This window comes from Rhynchophorus ferrugineus, unplaced genomic scaffold (assembly GCF_030347505.1).
Source record: "Rhynchophorus ferrugineus isolate W39M unplaced genomic scaffold, kcgeb_rfMv2 rfM1, whole genome shotgun sequence".
Lineage (NCBI taxonomy): Eukaryota > Metazoa > Arthropoda > Insecta > Coleoptera > Curculionidae > Rhynchophorus > Rhynchophorus ferrugineus.
The window spans coordinates 8664708-8690744 of record NW_027472580.1 but is presented as its reverse complement, the minus strand read 5'-3'; the positions used below and the strand labels follow the sequence as shown (position 1 = coordinate 8690744).

The 26037-nt window shown below is 33.0% G+C and overlaps 2 protein-coding genes across 3 annotated transcripts; both read right to left on the bottom strand.

Moving 5' to 3' along the window:
- Positions 1-2817: 2817 nt before the first annotated feature.
- Positions 2818-10288, bottom strand: dx (deltex E3 ubiquitin ligase). Its single transcript, XM_076415560.1, has 6 exons — positions 9735-10288; positions 9139-9678; positions 8843-9085; positions 8449-8788; positions 8235-8391; positions 2818-3546 (listed from the first exon to the last, which is right to left on the bottom strand). The coding sequence occupies exons 1-6, from the start codon at positions 9931-9933 to the stop codon at positions 3370-3372; spliced, it is 1656 nt and encodes a 551-aa protein (XP_076271675.1). The 5' UTR covers positions 9934-10288; the 3' UTR covers positions 2818-3369.
- Positions 10289-10830: 542 nt separating this feature from the next.
- gig (TSC complex subunit tuberin) lies at positions 10831-26037 on the bottom strand. Of its 2 annotated transcripts, none has more exons than XM_076415279.1 (26): positions 25719-26037; positions 25523-25656; positions 25211-25439; positions 24988-25153; positions 24762-24936; positions 24504-24704; positions 24298-24451; positions 23755-24239; positions 21520-21732; positions 21229-21460; positions 17700-17818; positions 17316-17643; positions 16529-16725; positions 16356-16470; positions 16137-16302; positions 15344-15519; positions 15068-15280; positions 13742-13936; positions 13413-13685; positions 13015-13302; positions 12775-12958; positions 12560-12721; positions 12306-12502; positions 11480-11685; positions 11246-11419; positions 10831-11194 (listed from the first exon to the last, which is right to left on the bottom strand). In XM_076415279.1, the coding sequence occupies exons 1-26, from the start codon at positions 25789-25791 to the stop codon at positions 10994-10996; spliced, it is 5256 nt and encodes a 1751-aa protein (XP_076271394.1). In that variant the 5' UTR covers positions 25792-26037; the 3' UTR covers positions 10831-10993. The 2 variants fall into 2 exon arrangements, with proteins under 2 accessions (XP_076271394.1, XP_076271400.1); XM_076415285.1 differs by having other exon boundaries at positions 12560-12718.

Here is a 26037-nt window from a genome sequence, read left to right as displayed (position 1 = left end):
ATTTTAAAATAAGAGTTCAAAAAAACAGATTTTTTAACTTAAATGTTATAAATTGCAAGATTATAAAATGTTCAGACAACATTGTATTGCTGTAATAGCATTCTTGACAAAATTTTGAAGTTGAGAAATTTTAATTCAAAGTTAGGGCTGACAACAGATCATATCAATGTGTGAATAGTTCGAATAAATGAATACAAATAAAGGCTTCAAATGGATAGTTTAGTCCAGAAAATTTAAAATACTTTGGGAATAAAATCAAAAGGGTAGTCTAATTTAGTAATAATCTTGAATAGGACTATTGATATTGAAAATACAGCAATAGTATAGTTTATAATTTGTTACAAATATATAAAATAGCAAATGATTAAAATAAAATATTTATTTAAAGAAAAATACTCACATTTCGTTTGCCAAATTATCTATAAATTAGTTAAATAATTGAGAAGTCAACGAAACAAAAACTTTTTAAAAAAACTTCATCTAATGTACGCTAATCCAAATTCTTTTAATGTTGGTGATTTCCTGGAATGGAATATTATAATTAACATTAAAAAAAAAAGATAGCAGAACAACCTTCTTAAATCTAATAAATGAGCCAATTGTAGTTGCATGAATTTTGTATTTAGATATGGCTTGAGATTATTATCAATTTAGAGGTTGTAACTTTGAAAGATCTGATGCATGATTTTAACCTGAATTAACAACTTTTCTGTTCAAGAAATCACCTACTTTCCTCAATAATTCTCTAGACATGGATATAAATATAGGTAAACGCTTACACTAGGGAAATACGTTAAAATTTTGGAATTGTAAATTTAAAACTTGTAGTGGATACATACATTCAATATGATTCTGTAACATTTATGATTAAAATAAAGGCAACATAACAATAATTTACAAAACTTTTGTTAAAAGGCAGCAACTAATCAGAGAATAAATTAACTTTTAAACGCAAATACAAGAATGTATGTGATTTAATGAATACATGGAATATAAAATAAATCTATTAAGAACATAGTGATGAAGAACAATAGTCATACGAAATCAGACCAGTAAATATGCAGATATATACAATTTAGTTAAAAGGCAATAAATGATCAAAATAGAAATCAAGTAATGAAATACATGGATAAGAATAGTGTGGAAGAAAATACAACAAAGGTTTGCAGAACAACAATAAGTATAAACAGTTTATAGTTGGGAAAAGTAAATAATAAGTATACAGCAAACATGAGTTTGATTGTTCAGTTGAGGTGAACATTGAAAAAGATAATATTGTAGTTGTTGGATAGTTTCATTGGTTATAAAGTTTCAAAATGTTATAAAATATTGCAGTAAATCCAATTAAAATAAATTTAGTGGGAAAACAAAAAAAACGAAGCAAGAAATTTTGGGAATCAACGTAGAACTTGAGAATATAAAGGTGCAAAGTTATTAAACAGTGTGTAAATTGGCAAAGTAATTATTTCAAGTAAATAGTTTAGACTATTATTGGATCTAAAATTCTAAATATCAAACGCAAAAGGATATAAATTATAAGGCTCGTTAGAAAGTAGCAGAAGAAGAAGCACATAATACACCAGGACATTCAGAGAAGTTAAAATGGAGTCTAGCAGTTGAACCTCACCGAAGGCATCTGCAGTTCAGCCAAAAAGTATAAAATTGACTTCACAGAAGTTATAAAACAAACTGCATGAAAGCTATAAAATGAAGCAATGAAGGAAAAAATCATCCAGGTAAGACATTTTAATAGATCATGTAGTAAAGACTATGTTTCCATTATAGAAAGACCAAAGCCACCAACTACAATGTTCAAGAGCAGCTGGAGTGAAGCCTTGCGAGGACGCTGCGAAGTCAGGATGGCCGAGTGTTGGATATATAAATAATTGGGTGGATGCGCCTACATCTAACGCCCTCTGTCGGTGTATATATGACATAGTTGATATTAAAGTAGTTTCCTGTAAATTATAATAAACGCTACGGCGCATGCTCGCACTAATGCCATCCGGGCAGGATGAAGATCCCGCCATCTTGATTCATTCTGTGTTGGGGCTTTGACCGATATGTTTGTCGAAATAAATAGAGAGTGACTCAGTTCAATCCAGTCTTTTAATTGCCCAAACACCTTCACCAAATCGATTCTACACAATCGGTTCTAACACTTTTCATACATTAATCTAATGTAATTGGATTCAGTTATCGCGTATATATTAACTTGAGGAAAAAGTAATTTCGATTTTTCCGTGAGTGTTTGGTGTGCCTATAAAATAATTGTTCATCATAAATTGCTTTAATATGCCTAAACCATTAATTTGGCATTCTACTACCAACAACTAATGCGATTAAAGAAAACAGCCATGATTCGTCAATAAAACGGTCTTCCATTATAAAACAATGCTACTATACTATATATTTAGTGCAGTAGCTTGGCAAAAATTGATCTTTGGTGATCATATAACCTAGATCTATATCTCTGTCCGACTATCTTTTGTTTCGATCTCCGCAAAAATCTCTTAATTGTGTAAAACTGGATTCTAAAGAGACTTCATTCAGTTTATTACCAGGAAATTTCATTGATCAAAACTGCACATATACTGTTTATTAGTGTTTTATGTGTATTTTGAAACTATGTAAAAACCCAAATAATTTTCTTCAAATCTTTTTATGTAAATTATTCAAATAAATACAAATATCTGAGTTTATAAAAACACAAAACATCGTTTAATATGGCGAAAGTTCTACTGATGGATCGGTGAATGCCAAACGCTGAATATTTATTTAATTAATTGGATAGTTACTTAAAATAATAAAACTATCATATATCAATATAAATATTTATTTCTAAATTCATATCTTTACCTCAGTTGTATAAAAATACAAATAAAGCTAAAAAATATTGCTTCACATAAGAAGTGGAACTATGAAGTATGTATATAAAATTCTTCTTTTTTGTACTGAAATCAGTATTATCATTACGCTATATATTACAAGGAAAATACTAAAGATTTAATATACAATGAGATTGTATTGCATCTAAAGTCGTATAGGTAAATAATTTATCAATTTTTTAAAAATACTCAATATATATAATATATAAAATTTCTGTTAATACTTTACTATAAAATTTCTATATAAAATCAAATAAAATATTCCAAAAAATTAAAGCTGCAGAATAAATTTCTAAAAATATTGCCAATCTAATCTCAATTCTCAATTGAGTTTTTCAAAATCACAAAAAAACTTACTCTACATCTTAGAATTATTCTTATTCTTTGGGCAAGAAGTCCAAATGGTTATGTCATTCAATGTACATAAAATGAATCGATATTCTTGACTACGTTTAATTCTGCCTTGTAAACAACAATTGTTCTATCTTTTCTCCCTGTTTTCTTCAACAACACCCAACGCCTCCAGCTCTCGTAAGACACTATTTAAATATCCCGGGTCTGGGTAACTATGTGTATTGTTGCTTGGTCCTATTTCAGTCTTATGAGGAATGTTCCACGATACCACGTCTTCACATCCAGTAGTGTTGGACCGAGTGATCTATAATAAAGGATATACTGTTAAAAACCTATGTAACATTATGTCTATTTTTACTGGTTTTTAAATTATTGGGATACATTTTTAAAATTCTACTTAAAATTAGGGCTTATAAAATGCAAAATCTTGATAATACAATTGTATGAAAGGTTTCACCTCGGAATAAGAAATAATAAGCTGTAAGTCCGTATAAACCTTTATTTTAACATTCTAAAAGTTGTCTTAAGATTTGAAAGGTTAAAAAATCGTTTTTTGAAAACATCTCGTTTCCTATGAACATAATGCTATATGCATTTATTATGAATATTACAGTAAATAAAATTCTTTACAACTTTTATTTGAAACATGTTTTCATATATTCAACCGTTTTTGATATGGAGAGCGGAGTGGGCATAGCGCTCAGCTATTTATTAAAAAAATACTACATCCAATAAAGTAGCTCATAAATTATTAAAAAATTTAAATTATAAATAATTTCCATAATTTCCATTTATAATCATTATAAATAATTTCCATTTTTTATTAATTATATTAAACTAATAGCTGTTAGTATCACTACAGAACAGACTAGTGAACAAGCAAATGTTATCATAGAAAAGCTATCGAAAAATCACAACGTAAAAGGACTGCCGTTATGAAAGAAAATATAGATTTGCTCCTCATTTTAATTGTACCTAAAAAAGTTGGTAAAGGTAATGCTAACACTAAATTATACCCCTCTAAAAGTGTTGATAAATATCCTCATTCGAAAAAACACTCTATTCTTGCACGCATTTAGCGGCTGTGACACGACTTGTGCATTGTTTAAAAAGGAAGGAACACTTATAAACACGCTAGAGAAACTTGATAAGTTAGATCAAGTAGCTTAAATATTTCAAAACAGCCCTGTACAAATATTACATAAAAATGAAATCCCAATAACAGGTCAATTGAAAAGTCCCCGGTCTGACACCTAACCCTCAAAAGATGTGTATAAATTTGACAGCTGTAGGATCATTAGTTTATGAATTATAGCACTTTGAGTGAAGCAACTTTTGTTAGTGTGAAAAAAATTGCTAAAAAGGAAGTGTTGTTAAAATATTGCCTTTTGAAGGGAAAACATATAGTTGAAGCAAAAACTTGGCTTGATGCCGAGTTTCAGGACACTGCTCCAGGAAAATCAACTATCAAGGATTGGCATGCTAAGTTTAGACGTGGTGAAATGAGCACCGAAGACGGTGAACGCCCAAAAGAGGTTATCGACGAAAACATTTATAAAATTCACAACATGATTTTGAATGGCCGTAAATTGAAACTGAATGAAATAGCAGATACTCGAAAGATATCAACTGAGCGTGTACATCATATTATTTACGAATATGGGAAAGCGTTTTTGCATCGATATGTGACAATGGATGAAACATGGCTCCATCATTTCACTCCGGAGTCCAATCGACAGTCAACCGAGTGGACTGCACATGATGAAGCCGCTCCAAAGCGTCGGAAAACGCAATAGTCGCATGCGAATAATTTTCATTGATTACCTTGAAAAAGGAAGGACTATCAACAGCGACTATTACATAGCGTTATTGGACCATTTGAAGGACGAAATCGCCGAAAAACGGCCGCATTTGAAGAAAAAGAAAGTGCTGCTTCACCAAGACAATGCACCATGTAAAAAATCTATGAATTGGGCTTTGAATTGCTCCCTCATCCACCGTATTCTCCAGATCTGGCCTCAGCGACTATTTCCTGTTCTCGGATCTCAAAAGGCACCCGGGGAAGAAATTTTCGTCGAATGAAGAGATGATCGACGAAACTGAGGCCTATTTTGAAGCAAAGTACAAATCATACTACAAGAATAGTTTCGAAAAGTTGGAGGGTCGCTATAATCAATGTAACACCCTTGAAGGGAATTGTTTTACTATGGTAGGCCAAAAAAAAATTGTTTTACTATGGTAGGCCGGGGACTTTTCCATTGACCTATTATAGTATCGATCATCTTCGTTATACACAATTCGTCAGGCCAACAAAACTCAATAAACTTGTGCAGTGCAGCGGCTCAACAGCATACCGTGTACATTATTAAATTCAAACTATTAAATTGGCTAAGAAATGATTTAGAAACCCACGAATGGGGTTGGGAACTACAAATTTCCGGAATCGATTATGACTATGTTACATACAGCTTCAAATGAATTGCTAAACACAATATATTGTAACTAGAATGCCCTTTCGCTTTTAGCCAGCGTAATGCATAAGCTTGCCTTAAAGAGATTTAGACGGATATAACATTTTTGACTCCGAAATCCTTGAATATCTGAAGATAAATATGTTTAACGACGATGATGATGATACTGAAGTAGACATTTTCGAGCGACCGGAAGACGAAGAAAATTGATATTGAGATGTTCATGTTGTATTCAAATATTTTGTAAAACCTGCCCGTATTTGAACATATACTAAAATAAATATATAAAACGTTAGTGATGTTTTAGTGATAAAAATTTAGTGAACTAAATAAAAATGAAATACAAATTTATTTGTTTAACTTTTTCTACTTAACATGTAATATTAAGTGCGATTTTCTGGAAGTAACATAATACAATGAATATAAAATAGATATTAAGTAGAAAAATCTACTATATCAATCATTTTATCGTTCTCTTTATTGAAGCACCTTGTGAAATGCGACATTTTTTTTGGTTTTTTGATCAGGTCCAAGAACATATAGAGCGGATGATTTCTCAACACGTGAACATGCCACGTACAATTGACCATAAAAAAAAAGAAATGAATTTTCTAAGTTGAGACCACAAACAGTCAAGGATTGGCCTTGTAATTTGTTAATCGTCATGGCGAAATCAAGACAAAGAATCGGGAACCGAATTCGTTTAAACTCAAAGGGCATATTCGTTGGGATCATGGAAATCCTTGTAACGAGAATCTTGTAATTCATCTTTAAAGTTTCCTTTAAGTATTGTCCCGTGAATTATATTACTCATTAATTTTCTTATCACCAAGTGCATTCCATTGCATTTGTTTTGGTTGGTTTAGATTTCGACGCATGATGATTACCGAGCCCGCTTTCAGTTTAAATTGTACGGTGGTAAACCTGACTCATCCAAGGAGTTTAAAAATTCAATTGGATAATTAGTGGCTTTGTCTTCGTTTGTTATGTGTATAGTTTGAATGCAGAGTACCAAAGATTTGATTCTGAATTATAAAGTTTAAGCCATCCACATCTGAGATCCACAACAATGATGTTCGAAAATATTTTGCAGATGACCTCTTCTTTCGATGAGACAAAATTGTAAAAATTCTGAGGAAAAAAGTCAATCCGCTCGATTCCTAGACAGGAACAGAATAGAAATTTTATGGGTCGTCCAACAATACAATTCCCGTGTTTGCTGTCAGTTGAAGTTTCTTTATATAGCGCCACAGATTTGAAGCAATCATTTATTTCATCGGCAGTCGACCTTGGAACGACTGTCAGTGTTTGGCGGAAATCGCCAGCAGCACAATCCAGGCGTTTCTCCAGAAAACTCCAGCAAAGCCCCACAATATTCGCAAAATACGTCCAATATTTATGCAAACGAAAGGATACGAACTGTAGTTAATTGTGAAATCGTATAAAAACGCTGCTTGAAGTATTTCTTCTTGCGCTCGTTGTTGATCTGTTCGATAAGCTCTTTGATTTCTCGTTGCTAATCTAGTTGTTCGGCACATGCTTTTAATAGTTATTCCGCTATTCGGGACGAAGATAAATCCAACAAATCAAAAACCGTGAAAATCGTTCCAGTCGTTCTCGATTTATAAGTGAATGAACAAACCCGACTTTGTTTTATATATTTAAAAAACGCGGCGTTTTATATATTTAAAAAAATTATAATAAAAAAAATAATACAAAAAAAATAAAGATAAAGAAGATAATTAAATATAATTAAATTATTTCAGTCAACAATTTTTTAATTACACGAATAGTAACTTATTCAACAAATATATATTTGATTGATGGAAAACGTTATTACACATACTGCAATGATTAATAAAGAATGAAAATCATTTATAATTCTCCGATGTCTCCGACATAAAACGACTTATTTATTTATTTGGACTGAACCTACAGTTTAATGTGGGCTCCGAACCATGGTCTTCGGTATTAAGCCTTAATAATAACTTTAATCAAAAAATTATTTTCTTTAATATCCGCAATAAATGTACATAGCACTAAAACCATAGGAGGCAAGATATTTGCAAAAAAAAAGATTTTTGTAACCTTTGATATCTTAAAAAGCGGATTTGGGATTTTATGAGACTTATTACCTCTCATTCGGAGGTTGATCATCTTCTTTGGCTTTTATGACTGGGCTATGAACTAATAAGCAGACCTGGGGCATGAGCAAAAAGAACATCTTGGATTGACTGGAAAAATCTCCCAGTACATGATAGTTTTAAATTTTTTTCGACTATAGAAAAGGTATCAAAAAGATATTTTCTCGACAATGCAATATATGTTCCAGAAGAAGAACTTTTCTGACGTTTGCGTAATTCGATCTGATCGGTGATTAATTTAAAAATAACATATTCGTTAACTTATCAGCCTATATTATTTCCTTATGCACTTTTATAAATCCATTAATAAGATTTAATTAAATAAATGTTTTTTTGTTGACTAGTCATTTTATCTTTAACAGTTCTACAATACTCACAGTAAATATCAATTTACGATGCCATGCTTCATTCAACAACCTCAAAACTTTTTTTCCTTTGGGATTATCTGGAAGATAGGCAACTCTAGGAAATCCTACCGCGTAATATTCCCTTCCTGGGTTGGGATGTTCTGGCCCCTGAATGCCAGACTGGATACTATAAAAAGATAATAAATAAAATTATACACATTACTAAAATATTGAATTAACTTACTTATATACAATTTGGATTGCTCGAAAGTTTTGAAAGCCTGGTAAGCTTCTTTCAATAATGCCCCATTCCATAGTGCCTGGAGGTTGATTGCCATGTTTCTCTCCGTATATACATCCACAAACAGCACACTGTATATGTAAAAGAGCTCCAGCTTCTTGTAATTCAGTTAATGAATAATTTAAACAATCCAAGTGAAGAACATGATTACAAGGAAGAGCTATTACTACTATTGATGGTTTTAAAGGTTGACGGCAAAGAGGACATGGTTGTCTTGGAGCCCATTCACTTGGCTTAGACACTCTTACAAATCTAGATATAGTTGCACTAGCAGGATCAAGACCTACAACCCAACAACATTATTATATGATAACTTGACATAACCTTGGTTACATACCTATTATAGAAGAGATATTATCAACACCTTCGATGATACCATCATCACTACCACTACAATTGATTAAATCAGCTGTTGAAGCTGTAGCTTGACTTTCTCTACTCTCTTGACTTAAATATGTTGAAACTGTATCTAAACTAGGCCTACGGCCAGATTTTGTACTACTACTGTCGGCATCCAAAAGAGTACGATTATCTATTTGTTGAGCTTGACCATTGTTATTAGAATTATTTGATTTATGCCCTATAATGTTGAAAATGAACATATATATCATTAGAAATTATTCTATTAGTTACCAAATATATTCAAATTATTTAAAATAACTCTGGCTAGGTTTGTTGGTGTAGCTTCACTACTCTTCCCATTTTTGTTAGATGAACTTTTCTTTTTAGATACTGTTTTTTTCTGAGGTTCACTAGTTGAATTTAAAGCTGCACTTGTTCCAATTACTTTAGCTGATTGGTTTTGTGAAGGATTATTTGAATAGGCTTTTCTTACATCAGCATTTCTTCTACCTGTAACTGGAGCTAACTCTTCTAATCTAACTTTGACTAAAGGATATGGTGCTTGCTTTATCCTTCTCACACTTCTTACATATCCATTAGCTAGCCACATTTGTGTAAGATTACTAAAGTTTATAATATAAGGAAATCCTAAATGAGTTTTGCTCATATCAATTGTTTGATCACCCCTCGCCCAAGCTTCCTCTATAAGGCACTGAATATCCATATCAAAAGCATGCCATTCATGATCAGACCCTACACATTCCCATTTTGCGCCTTTACCCGCTGGTGATGATGGAGGGTAACATTTTCTTCGTACAGGAACCACATCATCTATGGAAAAATATCAAAGAATAGGATACTAAAGAATAGTTATTTTAGTTTAATACCTGAATATTCTAATTCTTGAGTAAGTGTCCGTAAATTAACATAATAATTTTGTAAATTTGGATCAGCATCAGACAATATTACTCTAGTTAATTGTTTACCATTAGCTCGTTCGAGATGTTGGCTTACCGCGGGGCTGTACGGTTTCCAATAACCTGCTCTTATTTCATATTCCCACACAACTACAGCGTGTCCGGACATGGCTTTAAACTGTTGTGCCTCCAAGGCAATTTATGTTTTAATCTGTTTATTTGTCAATCATTTTTATGGCTGCACTCGTTCTGTTTTATTTAGTTTCAGAAGACGTACCAGATATATCAGTTCTGACTAGTATAACTATTATGTTCCAAATGCAGAACAATTTGAAACGTTGATTAATTTGACCCGTAACGGGGTTAAATTAATTAAACATTGTTTACTTTTTGATTTTTTTTTCTATGGGGACGTCACACAAACATTGAACTGATTGTCATTGTTAAATGTCACTGTCAATTTATGTTACCAACCAAAAAATATAATAATATAAAATTGCTAGAGGTTACATTAAAATTAAATTGAATAATTAAGAAATGTGCTTTTATTTTTAATATTTAAGAAAAATATTGATATATGATTATTACTTATATTAGCTTTATGTTAATGTTAAAAAATGGCTTTGTCAACCATATGCAACTTTGAATATAAGGGCTATATGAATTTTTGTTCGTTATATTTTTGAGTCTCCTTTTTACCAACTCAGGTTTATCTGGACTAGACTTACTGCCACAGAGTAATATCTATATATTATTACTATTACTGTTTTTCTACGTATTACTGCTTAATGTGGGCTCCGAACCATGGTCCTCGGCATTCAGTCTACTGACTGGCGAACTTGGAGATTATCCCAAAAGACATCCGGTCTTATCCACCCAGGTTACTGGGATTACTTTCCATGTCGGATTTTACATTTTTACCTTTTTAATGGCCACAAATACAAATTTACGACCATGCCACAGCAGGATTCGAACCGCCGAATATCGCAACAATAGGAAGACTAGTCTATTAACTATTGTGCCAACCAAGCCGGCTACTATATGAATTTAAAATAAAAGATAAATGTTTAAATACATATATATTTCATAGGTAAGTGGTTATTGTTGTAATGTACTTTATAGTTTCATATTTGAATAACACTGTAGTCAGCCTTAAATTATATACCAACAACATCCTAATTAAATGCAACTTAATAAATATAAAATTGTCGGTTATATTCAAGAAACATTTAGGAATAATTTGTGAAATCTTCGTATATCTGCTGCCTGCTCTTACTTTCTTCGGTTGGAAAATCGCTCTCTTGTTCTCGGGCTTGGAGTTCGTCCAGAACTTTATTGCGGATACGTTTTATTTGCCGCAGACGTTCCAACCAGTTCGAAGCATAAGGGTTTGAATTATGTTTCAAAGATTTTGCTACTAACGAAGCCAACTACACAAAAAGGTCGTTAATAATTATCGAACCAATTATTGTGAAACTTACATTATGGTGTAGCGCTGTTTGACGGACGTATGTGGCCAAATTTTGATCAGACACCACCTTGGCTTCGTTTCCAACCACATCTAAGTCTTGAAGGTCACTCTTAATCTTCACTATCACCCGATTGACGTTATGATCAAGTGGATGAATAATAATACACGCAAAATTAAACTGGCTCTGTAAGAAAATGATGCGATTTGTTTTTTAATGGATCAATAGTATAACGAAACCACCTACCTTGATTGTGTTTAGATCAAATTCTTCCCCACTTTCGTTATAAACTATGTTAACACAATCGTTTCCAATGTGTCTTTTTTTGTCGATACAATTTGGATCAGAATCCTTGCTTGGCATCAATGTTGCAATATGGAAAGTCACTCTTACAATATCATCTTGCCAGATGTAAACAAACTTTCCGTCAGCTCCGGTATGGTCCAAGCCACCTACGAATTTGAAGGAAATATTTAATCTTAATTGGAATAAAACTTTTAATTTTTGTAATTTCAAATTTTCACAATCATGATATAGTGAGGGTGCTGCGAGCTATGTACATCTTAAATGTGATAGAAATAGATGTAAAGTAAAGGGTTAAATTTGATAAGAACATAAGTTGTATATTGTCTTAGTAATAGTAGGCGAAGATGATTAAATGATGAACTGCTCAAGCTTGAAGGAATGAATTATCGAATGGTACTTAGTTTACCGCCAAATAGTATAATTTTTTCGACATGGAGAAAGTTATTAAAAAATAGCACTCAAAATGCCTCTATGCAGCAGCTTGTATTGAAATATAAGACACTTTTTGAAATGTCTCATAAAACTAAATATAGCTTTTTTATAGTCTAGCTTTGGGGGGTATTTATTTATTACAAGGGGGGTAAATAAATGACAAAATAGTCTGACGAAAAGATAACTGGCACTTAGCTAAGATGTTACACATTTCGAAAATGTTTTGCTTCTTTGGGATATTAAAAATAACTCGTTGAGAGAGTATTGATCGAAGTATATATTTTGGGCGATACAATACTTGGTTTTTGCTCAAAATATATCATCCTTTACTTACCTAGATAAAACACTTGTGGATCCACGTCAGATATTTTCACTAAGCTCCCCAAATTATCAATAAATTGCGTGTATCTCAACGAACCGAAGCTATTTCTCAATATCTCAATTTCGTTGTTGACTTGTCCTTTTCCTATATACAGTACACCAATGGTATGGGTTTCATAAGGTGGTATATTGTCCAATATTTTCACTGACCTAATCACATAAAATTATAATGCAAGTTAAAGAGCACTGTACGTAGCTCGAAATTACCTGGAAATCGCATCGGTAGATCCAATAAGTAAAGGTCTTTCGACTTTATTATTTTCATTGAAACACGACGTGTGATACAACTGAAGAAATACAAAACTTGGATTCACTCCGCTTCTGGGGATTTCCTTAGATCGATTTGGATGTCTCACTGGTTCTGATCTGCTGTAAGTGTATTAAATATGATTATGGTGTTTTTAGTTTCGCGATGTTTTTACCTCATAACAGAGATGGTATGAACTCTATCACGGCCCCATATAGGCTGACTTGTATCGATAGCTGCTAGGCGTTCAGTGCTACCACTATTTTTCCGTTCTTTCGCCCTTTCTCTGGCCTGATTCAAATGTGAATTCCTGTCTAGCACAGTGGATGAAGAAGTACTTTTCTGCAGTTCTTGACCACCTGCGATTTCGAACATTATTATCAAAGATTCTTCATTTAACAACAATCTTAGTTACCTCTACTTCCAGTAGAATGCCTGGACATTCGGGGGCTTGTTTGCGTTGGACTTTGGGGTGGTTTACATGATAACGGCTGAAGGGCGGTCATAGTTGGCAGATTTGTGGGACGTTTAGTGAAATCTTGCTGTCCAGATGACGTGCGAACTGCTGGAGATGGGGGAACGGTTTGATAAGGCTTAGATGAGATAGTTGTATCGCTTGGCAACGAAGATCCGGGGTAGCTATGATAGCTTAACAATGATGGATGATTTGATGAACCTACAGAGGTAGGAGGAGGTGCTGCATCTATATGAGACAGTACCATAGATATATAGTATATAAATAAACAATTCACCGAAGTATGTAAGAATTTCGATATCAAAGCTTTAGAGGGTGACGTTGTTCATGTTATATACCTGCGATTTCTTCTGGTATGGCTTCACAACTGACTCTCATGTCTTTAGAATACATTTTTCCTTTTTTATCGTCTATGCTGTCACTTTCCGAAGATCCTGATGATGAGCCCATTTTCAGGAAAGGATTCTTCCATCCAGCTGACATTTCGGGACTTGAATTTGATCGCCTTACAGGGTTTCTGGACCTCGTACCATCTTCATAAATGATCTCGTCGTTTTCGTCATCCGGTTTATCTTGAGAACTTTGTCTAGATGGTGTTTGTTTGGGAGAAGCTGTTGATATTGGTTGACATTAATCAAGTTTGAACATGAGTTCGACGGTATTTTACCTTGACCGCTGGCTTTGTCATCCTCATGAGTGCTTTGATTTTCATCAAAGGTATCTTGTCTAACCAGTACGGGTCTTTGAGGTTCTTCGTATAACGACGGCATGTATAATGTAGAAATTTCGTTTAAGGGAAATTCGTAATTTGCATGCGTATAATTTATATCATTTTGAATCCTCATAGCCCAAGACATATTACCTAAACGACAAACAAGTATATATTAGGTGACTATTAAATAAGCAATCCACCTTTTAATGATAAAAGTGTTGATCCTAGACAAGAACAGGCAAACAAGTCTTATATGCTCTAATTTATGATAGCCCAAACTAATTTAGATCCGATTCTTTAAGTACTATATACAGTACCATTCAAAAACTCTAAAAAAATCCATTTTTAGTTGACATAAAAAAAAAATACTGCAATAAATCGTTAAATCAACATGTTGGTATTCTAATTTACTATTTTTTCGGCTTCGCTTTTAACAACAATCAACAAAATTACTAGTTTTTTATCGATAAGGTAACGACCCTAAACATTGCTCAAAATTGCCACTTCCTAGAGCAAAAACGAATAGAAGAAATTTTGAAAATAATGAATTCGCCCTTACAATTGCCAAACCTCTCTCCTATAGGAATAGTATGGAATGAACTTGATTCATTATATGTTACATATTAGGTATGGGAAGAATAGAATTAGAAAAAGTGAAGAATTGACGCCCATCGAGCTCATGACTGTTGTGGGAATCCCTACAGAGTGAATGGAAGATAGTGGACTCAGAATACTTAACAGATTACTTGATAAGTTAAAAAGATAAGCAAAATTTATAGGCGAGTCGTTTTTTTTTAACTGCCTTATTGTTTCCAAACTTCTGAACGGTAGTGTATTTTAATCTTTATTTTATAGTAAAAAAGAATTAAAATGAACAAAGATATTAAAATCTGAATTTAAAATATTTAGATTTAGCACAAGAAAAAACTACACTAATTTAAATAATTTCTAATAATTAAGTAAAAGTAATATTTTTACAAAACAACATTCACAATTTTATAATACATTATTTCAATATCAAAAACATTTTCTCAACAAAATCTTACAAAAATCAGTGAATTTTAGAAAATCCAACTGAACCTAAAAAAAATAGGTGTATAGGTTCATATCTCCAAACGTACACATTTCAAAACCTCACGTGAAATTCACTTAGAATTAAAACAGTTTCGCAATTAAGTATGTTTTAAAGAGACTTAGAAGTTACTACAGTATAATGGAACAGTTGTTACATACAAGGCCATACTAAATGAAATCTACTGTATAATTATTTAATAAATTTACCTGTAGGCCTTCTTATATAAATTTCTGCCCATCCTTGACACCAACAAGCACACGAGTACCTTTCCCCTTTGATGTCTTCAGTCTGAAACATTTCTTGTAATTTGGTAGTTACTAGTTCTTCTCCTACTCTTCCCCCTTCCTCGTGCGGTGAACTGACAGAGTTACTCGATTTCTCATTCGAGTTTTGACGGCTAGGCTCTGTACTACCGCTTCCTAAATGCCAAATATTTGAATGCTCAATATATTAACTTTAACGCATATGTCGAATTGATTTACCCGTTGGTATTAACCGGCTATCGTTTTTCGTGTTGCACATGCTCCAACATTTATCGCATAATCCCTGCTTCAACACTTTCTGGGTGCATCCGCTTGTCGTAACTGTCACCAACTTGTTTCCAACTAACCAAGTTACAGACTGTCCACCATTCAATAAAAATTCAGCTCCAGGAAGCCTGATTAAACGCATATCAACAGTTAGTAAGAAATAGAAGTTTGAAGGGCGCAATCGCCGAAAAGCGGCCACATTTGAAGAAAAAGAAAGTGCTGCTTCACCAAGACAATGCACCCTGTCACAAGTCAGTGAAAACGATGGCAAAAATCCATGAATTGGTCTTCGAATTGCTTCCTCATCTACCGTATTCTCCAGATCTAGCCCCCAGCGACTATTTCTTGTTCTCAGATCTCAAAAGAATGATCGCTGGGAAGAAATTTTCGTCGAATGAAGAGGTGAACGCCGAAACTACGGCCTATTTTGAAGCAAAGGACAAATCGTACCAGAAAAATGGTATCGAAAAGTTGGAAGGTCGCTATAATCAGTAAATCACCCTTGAAGGGAATTATGTTGAATAAAAAGCTTTTCAATTTACCTTTTAGTTTAGACATGTTCGTCAAATAAATGTAAGGTATAGTGAAGTGAGTCACCAATAAGAGCATGTTTGGTCGAGAATTAGACACCCTCCCCCTGTGCCAACTTGATGATTAATTGAGTTGCGAGTTCTAATAACTAATTTTGGCAATATTTTAAGTATTACGCATGGTGAAAAATTTATGGAGCTATTTTTTAACTTACCGTTTTGGTAAAGCGCTACACGGCGAATAAGCATAACGAGCCATTAGATCAATGCAAGTTTCGTTCAGTTCCTCATAGAAAGTTCCCTTGTTTGGTATATGAAACCTTTTGATGGCGCCCTTTTCCATTCTACCGCCCATAGTTCTCTCTTCTCGCCGTCTAGAACCTACGAATTAATGTTTACAAATCATCGTTCATCATTCCCTTTTTATTACAGACCCTGTTCGGTTAAACTGGAACTGCGCTTTCTATCGGAACTGTCTTGATTCAGACTGGACAAGTCTTGTCTGCTTAGAAACTTATCTTCAAACGACTGAATGCTTGCTTGCAGTCCCTTTAAATTACGGTTATTTGTTAATTATTATTAACTACTACTCGTTAGTCGAGCTTACTTTTATAATAAAACTGACAAAGTCTTTTCTGAAGTTAATTCTACATTTCAAAAACCATACAGCAATAACATGGTGTGCTAAGGACACAATATAATGGTTGTATTTGAAGGGATTTGTGTAAAATAACGCCACTGCAATCACAGACATGTATTGATCAGCGACAAAATTTGCAAAAATCGTCGGCTGTTGAGTCATGGCTAAAAGAAAATATATTTTCACTCAAAGCTAATTGTTCTACTTACCAAGTAGGGGTTTAATTTTTACAGTTCATAATACATTATGTAATAGAACATATTATAACCATAAAATTATCTTCAAGATCAGTGGTTCCTACACTTTTAATAAGTCAAGGGGGATCAAATTCATTTATATTATCATAAATCAATGACACTACAACTTAAATGGGAATAAAAAGAAGTTTTATTAGATCTTTTATTAGAAGTATCTTAAAAGTGAAACATTCTTTACTTCAGTTTAAAACTTGAAGAATGAGATTGTTTCACTGTTTCATGCTTCATAATACAGGAAGGTTAGTACTGATAAATGTTTTAAAAATCTATCCAGTTACAATTTTTTCATATAAGTTAGCTAAAACTTCTAAGAATTCTTCTTCAGAATGATAACAAACTGAATGATAAATCATTTTAATTGTGAATCATAAAGTTGTCAAAAAAAATGAAAAATACTTATTACCTTACCAGAGTGGAAATATAATTATTATAGAATCTATATCCTCTTGCCATAAAACTTATTTAATTTAAGTTTAGATTTAAGGCGTACTACTTACTGGATAGAAATTCCAATACAGGAACTGCAATGTGTTGGGTTGGAGACATTTTTGACAGATTGAGCAAGACTTCGGGCAAAATCTTCACCATTACATCTCTCATTTCCAAGGTGCAAATGGTCAAAGCTGAAATACAGGGTTGTGAGTTTTTCGGAGCGCTTTGGATGCACTTCATTATGCATCGGATCATCTTTTGCTGGCTGTTGTTGTCCAGGTAGGAGTGATAGGAGGCCAGATTAACCAACACTAACGATATTGTCGTGTGAAAATCAGGTTTGCTGATCTTAACGTTCAAAGAGTCGGGAAGGTTGATGCTACGATCTGATACCTGTGGGAGGTCAGTTTTCGGTACCTTTTGATGTTATAGTTTTTATGTTAACTCACCATAGAGCAAAGAACGTTCACCAATAAATCTAGTTCGTTATTTCCTTTACCGATGACAAGAGATTTGTTTTCAAGCCCCTTCGTTATACCATTTAACACTAAATTTAGGACTTCATAATCTGTAACAGGAGTACGATTATAGTGGATTATTTAAATTAGGTATGTGAGAAAAACAATTCACGTTTTTAAAATATCCTAAATTTCATTGAAAGACTATAATTCCTTTAATAATACTACAACTTAAGTTCTTATATTAGCATCCGAATAGATGAAGTGCATACATTATCTCAATAGATGAAGATTTATCTTGCTTTAAATGGGACAACCCCAGAGTTGAAAGCCATAAGCCCATACTGGTTTTAAGACCTGTTGGTAAAGTAAAAGCTTAGTATATACTGACAGAGCTACCCTATAACCAGTACATTTCTTTATACTTCAGCTTGAGTCTTTCACATTTTTTTCTTCCTTTTTCTTTTCCACCTGAGTTTAACATCAAGGGTCACGCCTCAATACCAGACCAAGGCTGCATTTCCATATGGGATTACTTGTTGATTTATATATACTGGCTTGTACTTGATTCTTTTATTGGTGAAATTAATATGCACCGATTTATTTTTATTTATTTTGTTCAACATTGTATTTCGACAATAGTTATTTGTAGTTTTTTGGTTGTTCAGTGTTATTCCCAATGCTTAGGATAGCAGTGTCATCCGCAAATGTAGCAACATTTTCATTGAATGTAGGCAAGACCCGAGTGAACAGCTATTTTCTTCTAGTGTTTTTTTCTATGAGGTTATTCTGTGAACCTAAAAAAATCATGGAACGTTGTTTCCTGAGATCAAATTAACTAATGATTGGTTTTATCCCTTTCAATACAAGTTTTTCAAATATTTTGGACATAGTTGGTAATAATGATATAAGCCGGGATGACGCTTACACCTTCCACAGTAACTAGTGCTTTTCTTGGAAGTCAATATTTTCCTAAATCAAAACCAGGAGCTTTTCTTGCTGTAATATATTTTTTTCTTTTTTAACTTCAGTTATAGTGGAATTTTCATACTTTCCTGTTCAATGACACAGGGTCATCCACTATATGGGGTTGAAACACCATCTTGAGGTGGTCTGCAAGTCTTGTAGCCTTCTTCTGATCATCTCTGACCTAGCTCTCATCCTCATTTTTTATCGGAGACTTTTGCATGATAGGTTCTTTTAAGTCTTCCGTAGCTCTCCACAGCGAATACTCAGCACTAGCATTATTAGCAAATCGACGCAAAAATTCATTCATGGTGTCACTTTTAAATTGTTTAATTTCATGTCAGTTGGGATGTAAGATTCAACTCAGTTTTATCTTCCTGAGCCCCGGAATAATGCCATTTCTTCCTCACTCTTCTTTTTTCTGATATTAATTCTAAAATGCCTTTCAGATAGTTACAGTAATAACTTAGTTTTCGTTCGAGTTGTGAAAATTATAACTAAAAACAGCACAGCATCATCAAAGTAGCCAGTTTGTATAACCCACCAAATCACAGTACCAAATTTGAATCTTTCAAACAGAAACAGAAAATAAACAGTTTTTAGAATTCTGGAAATCGATCTATTATAGGCGCTGACTACAATGCAAAACATACACATTGGAGATCAAGACTGATTACAACTTAGGGTAGAGTAACAAATTGACTTACAATACACAAACCCATATATTGGCCAACAGATACAGATAAGATCCGAGACCTGCCATCTAGAACTAGAGTCAGACCATTTATCGATTGTAATAACCTTAAGTGAATACATTGTATCAAAGCCAAGTAATTTTGTCTGGTCCTAATATTCAGCACTCAAGGTAGTAAAATACCCTAGTAATACTAATCAAATTATCTCATTTTTCTCGAAGAAAAACATGTAGAATTTAAAGTATTTCAAACTTACAGATGTTAGACTGTAATAGTGTCATGGAGCAATACAAAATTATTGGTAAGATAAGCGTTCGAGTTCAAGAAGTGACGAATTTTAGTCTTGATTAATATTTCCTTTCCTTCACATGTACAACCTTAGAGAAGCAGCAGCTTGGCCGACTCGCCCTATTACTTTAGCAGTAAATACCACTTTCTTCTCCTGTATTACATCTTCTGATCTCAAGTACTTCCTCTAAACGGGTCTTGCTGAAATTTACAACAGACATTCAGTCAGTTGTCAATATTTTAGCCTTTTCTTCGTTAACTACTAAGTCAAATGGCTCTGAAATGTGAACTATATCATAAAGAATACTAAAAGTCAACAAGAGCTAGCCATGAACTGTATCAGCGAATATAGCGCTACCATCAGGTCGGTCAAGAAGCTTGTTAACAGTTTTTTAAAGCTTTTCACATATCCACTAATATGCTCAGTACTTTTTTTTATTCTGGCTTAAAACTAGGCGGTGGAATGTATGACGCATATGTGGGTCAGTTTCCTTATGAATTTGATTATTTCTGACAAACCATGGAGCGTGTAAGATTTTCCTGAGGAGCTTATTTTGGAAAACTTGAAGCCGTTTGACCTGGTTGGGTGTAACAAACTTGAAGTAGACATTAGATCCGCAGAGGAGTTAATTAACGGACCGAATTAACATTTTACAAGATGGAGATGGGAAGTCTGCTAGAAGGGCAGATCAGAGAAGATAGCAGGTTTGTTATCCCCGAACCTTTCTGGACTTGGGAATACCAACCTAAACGTCGGTCGAAGTGGAGATCTAGGTACGTGACGTTATCCAGCCATGAAATTATTGCGGTATCGAGTTGCGAGACGCGCAGTGCGTAACGCTTCTTATGGAAAATGATGGCCTGGGTTTTCAGGGGGTTGATTTGCAACCTCCAGAATTTGAACCACTTGACCGCATGATCGAGCTGCTTCTGTAAACGTTCATGAATTGTAATATGCTCAGTAGTAAATAGTCACTCAGTAGTGGTAAGTGGTGCAGAAACATTGGCGAATACAGGCTCGGATCTCAAATGATTTAGCATTCGCATGTAGCTAATGAAATAATCATAAGATATCTTTTAATAATTTTTAGTGACACATGAACAGCTTTCAGATCTGCTTAAAGGGTGTGTCAATGTATATTGTAGAAAAAAGAGAGAAAATCAATAACAAAAGACAATCTCATGCTTTAAACATTTAGTATGCTTCTCTATAAATGGGTAAATCTTGTTAGCTCTTCTCGGCTTGATTCTTCATAAGCTATTTGAAGTTCTATTTGTATGATCTTCATAAATACCTTTCTGACAATTAATAGGAGGCTAAATAAAGTGGCAGCGACAGATGAGACGAAGCAGTATTAGATAAAGTTGTGCGTACAAGATACACCATATGAAAAAATCTTTGAAGTATGCCGTATGCAGTAAAACTTTACATTCATTCTTTTGACGAATCAAAATTTTACAGAACTAGTCTTCACGAAGACATCAATTGTATAAGGTACTTGTTTAAACATTTGTTTTTTAAAAACGTGGACTATTTCCCTTTCGCTTACCTGACATTTAATCAACGTTACCTTTTTCCAATCTTAAACATGTCAGTATCACTTTAAATGCCCTGCGAAGTGAAATATAAGTGATCACACAGTTGGGTTGTGGTGTAATCGCTGGTGATTGAGGCGGAGGAGTGTTAATCAACGAGCTTCGATACACAACGCATAAATACGGGCTAAACCTCACACGGTCTCCATCTGGGTAGCCAAGGTGGTAATAAGAATCCGCTCTCATTTTAAGGAAACAGTCAAATATCTAAGGAATATATTCGTTAATTTATGAAGTCCTCATGAATCTAGTGAACTGTAACGTACCGTGTATCTGATTTTATTGCAAGACTGAAACACCAGAGGCATTTCATAATGTTTCTCCAAAAATGCAACAAACATCTGATATATTTTAACGGCATGCGAGGAAGGGTAAGTTATGATTTTTATGTTCAATATTTTCGTCAGGCCATCAACGAGACATATAACATCCTGATAATTAGAATCCGCTTGAGGATGTTCAAATGGACTGAACAGAAACTGAAAGAGATGTACATAACTTATGTAGACTAATCTAAAGATAATGTAACGTGGTATTATTATCATTATTCCATTCCTTTTTCTACAATCCACACTAAAATATAAAACTAATTTTGCACTTGATATACGCCATTTTAAAATTACTAATTAGTCTTGCCGTTGAAAAGTTAATAAAGCATTAAAAAAGAAGAAAAAAAGAACCAAGCTGGATGTTCCAGGTTAAACGATCTGTTCAATGTACAAAATGATCTCAATATGTGATACATATGCAGTAGATAAAGAATTTTAAGAAATGTTTATTTTTCTTAACAGCCATTAGCCATGAGTATAAAACAAAAAGTAATAAATATGACGATAAGAAAATATTTAGAACAGTAATGAACGATAGTAAAACAGTTTATTGCAGATGTTCATACCAATGAAGAAGTTTGATTAAAAAATATCCATATGGATAGCTTTAAAAATATATTTCCAATATAGAATCTATATCAACAGCAAATTATCAAGAAATAATAAGTACAGCATATTTTGAAGACGATTTATTATATCCCAGCGATAATACACAATCCCAAGACACCAATGCAATGTTTCCTGACAAATTTTGTGCACTATTTACCACGGGTTCCATTCGAAAGATTATTTTCATAAGCATGGGTAGATAATATCACAACAATAAAGTAGACTGAAGCTGAACCAAATTAAAACCTGACATTAAAAAAAAATTTAATGACAATCTCTCAATATCATCATATAAAGATGTTTACTGTTTTTTGAAAGTTAGTGTATTAAAAATTATTCATTTACTATTTTCTATTTTATTTATAGGCCAAATAAAAAGCCGTGATTTCTAGATAATGAATATATCCATTCATATGATTTGTTACAGAACGAGTTAAAGAAAGTAGTAGTGGCTAAGTTCCTATATTATTTAATAAAATAAACATACGAAATACGACAGTTTTCTATAACTTTTAATGTAAATGTAATTTCCATGTAAACTGATGTAAATCACATTTTATTTTGTGAGATTATTGTTTTTACCTACATTTATAGTTTGGGGGAACAAGAATTTACAGAGTTAGAGTTATAATATGCCGAGAGCTCATTTTTTAATGCGAAGAAGTTTCTTACATTAGTACAATTTACAAATGTGAAAACTTCAATGTAAGTGACAGAGAAAATAGTTAAATCAACTTTATAGGCAATTTTGGAGAAATGTTTCGCGACGTGCAATATCTAGATGTCACATTATTGCTTGTTTGAATTTGTTGAGAGCCACAAAGGCATTTAATTGGTCCATTTCGTTTCTATGATGCGTTAGTATAATAGTGTCAAATTTAAGGTGCTAATTTATAAAAAAAAAAAAAATTGGCAAAATATCCAAATCAATATGTTGTGGCATAAGGATACTGGATATATTAGAAATCATGGGATTAAAAACATACATGCCAGAACAATTATGTAAAAAAAAGTTAAGTGAAACATTTGTTTATAATCTATTATAGATAGTTCTTTAAGCAAAGGTAAAATAAAACTTATAGAGGCAAATATCCCATGTCACACATAAAAACTCTTTTTTTATTTAAATTTCATTGGTCAGTGAAATGTGGCGTCAGGGATGTCACGTGCCGCACATGCGTTGTAAATCTTCAAATTCAAAAAACCAATCAAATATCTTCACAGCAAAATGTTTTCTTTACAGGTACATATAATAGAGATTTAAACTGACCAATAAAATTACTTGAATGTGTGTTTGTAACCTCATCTAGATTTTGGACGTAGTGAAACTTTTCTCCAGAAACCCCTATTGAGTTTACTCTCTATTACTGTGAGTTTTAAGTATATTAGAACTTTGGCTTCTGACGTTTACGATTTATTTACATAGAAGTGGCATCAAACCTTTATTTTCCACAGAAATAAAATGGAAGACAATTAGTCATAATGTCTATTTATACATCTTAATTATCTAATAGTCCGAAAGTTTTCATTTGATTGTTGCCATGGCTAAAATAATGCTCTTACCTTTTCTAGGACATCTAATAATTCCAAACAACGTTTCGACTCGCACATTCTACACATTTCCACCAGCATTTTTACAACAGCGGCGCGAACCACTGCATCTCTATCGGTCACCACAGACGTCATATGAGGAACGATAATCCTTTCAATCAGCTCATCCTCATATTGACCCTTGAAGATCACATAAACATTCATGAGGTTTTCCAAAACTTTAAGTCTTATTTCGGTTCTCGGTTCCTTTTTGAAATATTTATGCAACAAATTGTATAAATTGGTCATCCATAAGTGGTGAGTGGGCAATATACTTAGAGAACGGTGCTTTATCAGTTTTAAGATCGATTCCGTTGGTCTATCCGCTGCAAATTCTTCCACAAGTAAGTAATAACTTTCCAAGTTTCCGTTATAGAGGCCCTTTTCGATGTAGTTCTCTATTGAGTTCATTATTTCATTAATTACAGGTTTAATCTGAGGCTTAAGAATAAGCTGATCTGAAAACGTGATAGGTATGTTCGTATTTCTCTCGCCGAAATTTTAATATTAATATACCTTTACTAGAATTGGATATAGACAATATACGAGACATAATTTTTAATATAGTTGACCAGGAGGAATCCAGTAGATATTGCTCGTAATGGCAAACCAATTGTTGCAAAGCATAGCCTACTTCAAGCGCTACTGATGCGTGGTTACCTTTCAAAGCCTACAAATTTCCTTTTATATTTATGATATTTGTAATTAAGACATATAATTACTAAGAGAAAATAGGGCAAAATAGAACTTGGTGGACATTTCAAATTTTGTAATGGTCCAATAGTCCATAAGCCCATACGAATGAAGAACACTGAAGCTCTCAATATATCCACATGATCCTTAAGCGAGGATTCTTGCAGTAAGTTGCACATCGTGTATATTGCAGAATGACCCAGATGTGTGCCCAGGAGATTTTTCATTATCTGTAATTAAAAAACTAAGTGAACTAAACCCAAATATTTTATAGACTAATTCCTCACTGGCCAGCTGTCGCGACTGTGTTTTTCACGAACAACAGTTTGACATAAAGATCCGATGAAAGTTGGCAAACATTGGGGGGACATATTACTGAATGCAACAATACTAGATAAAACTTTCAAACAACTTTTTATAGTTGAATCTTGTGTAGTTGGCTGACACAACAAGCAAATATGACTGAAATTGTTAACATTAGTAACTAGATAACATTTATATAATATACATTACTGTATAAAGTCAATTATAATGCTTTCATCCAAATAAGCAGCATTATAGTGAATGATGTTGTCAAGCATGTTTAAGTATTCTTCAATACGACCAGCTTGTGAAATGTCAGGGAACCAGTTTAGCATGAATTTACCGATTTCTTCTTCAAAAAACTTTACAATTCGTCCTTAAACATATCAGTGTTTCTTTAAACATATTTTGTAATAGCAATAGAAGTAGTTACCATCAGCTGTCAAAGTAATTAATAAATCCAATCTTTGGCCAATATCTTCAGGGTGGTCATGATGTTTAATCAATCTGAAATATTGTGCTCTCATAATTCCTAGTTTATCTTTCTCCATTCGACCTTTGACTAGAGATTGTGTAAATGAAAAAATCATATGTCTTGCTTCTGTTGGATTTTCTTTAGCAAAGAGATCTTCGGTACAACTCCAAAGTTTTTCAACGACATTCTATAAATCATACAATTTGAAACTATTTGATAAGTTTAAATTAATAAAACTTTACATCTATAAATAGAAAGAAAATGTCTTACATCAGCTAAGTTTTCATGCTCTACTGTAAGAGATAAATCTTTTAACGTTTTAAGTCTAATATTTAACTGAGATTCTTTACTTATATCTCTTATTAACTCTTGAGATAGAGTAAATTCATTTCTTCCACTATAGCCTATAAATTATAAATAAATTAACATAATATTATCTATATTCAATAATTTATAAATAACGTACCAACGTTTGGTTTTCGCTTAAAGATATTTACAAGTTTGGCTTGAATAGCTTTATCTTTATCTCTGGATCCCATAGTAATAAATTACAAAACAAACTTTACAAAAAAATCATACACAAATAGCAATTCTCAACAATGAGTTAATTCATGTATAATATCTTGAACTTGAACATTTATTTAAACAATCATAATACGGGATACCCAAGAATAATATTAAACTGTCTTCTTATATTATAATTGAACAGATGATCGTCGTCAAAACTATTATTTATAATGGTCGTCAAACGAAACAGTGCACAATAATGCTACAGAATGAGTTCT

Coding starts and splice junctions, on each gene's coding strand:
- dx (XM_076415560.1), bottom strand. CDS start 9,933: ATGTCCGGACACGCTGTAGTTGTGTGGGAATATGAAATAAGAGCAGGT. Junction 8,789..8,842: donor TAATATCTCTTCTATAATAG/GTATGTAACCAA, acceptor GTTGGGTTGTAG/GTCTTGATCCTGCTAGTGCA. Junction 3,547..8,234: donor ATCGTAAATTGATATTTACT/GTGAGTATTGTA, acceptor CCTTTATTATAG/ATCACTCGGTCCAACACTAC.
- gig (XM_076415279.1), bottom strand. CDS start 25,791: ATGGGATCCAGAGATAAAGATAAAGCTATTCAAGCCAAACTTGTAAAT. Junction 24,452..24,503: donor TTTTGCCCTATTTTCTCTTA/GTAATTATATGT, acceptor GGAAATTTGTAG/GCTTTGAAAGGTAACCACGC. Junction 13,686..13,741: donor TGACAAAGCCAGCGGTCAAG/GTAAAATACCGT, acceptor CAATATCAACAG/CTTCTCCCAAACAAACACCA.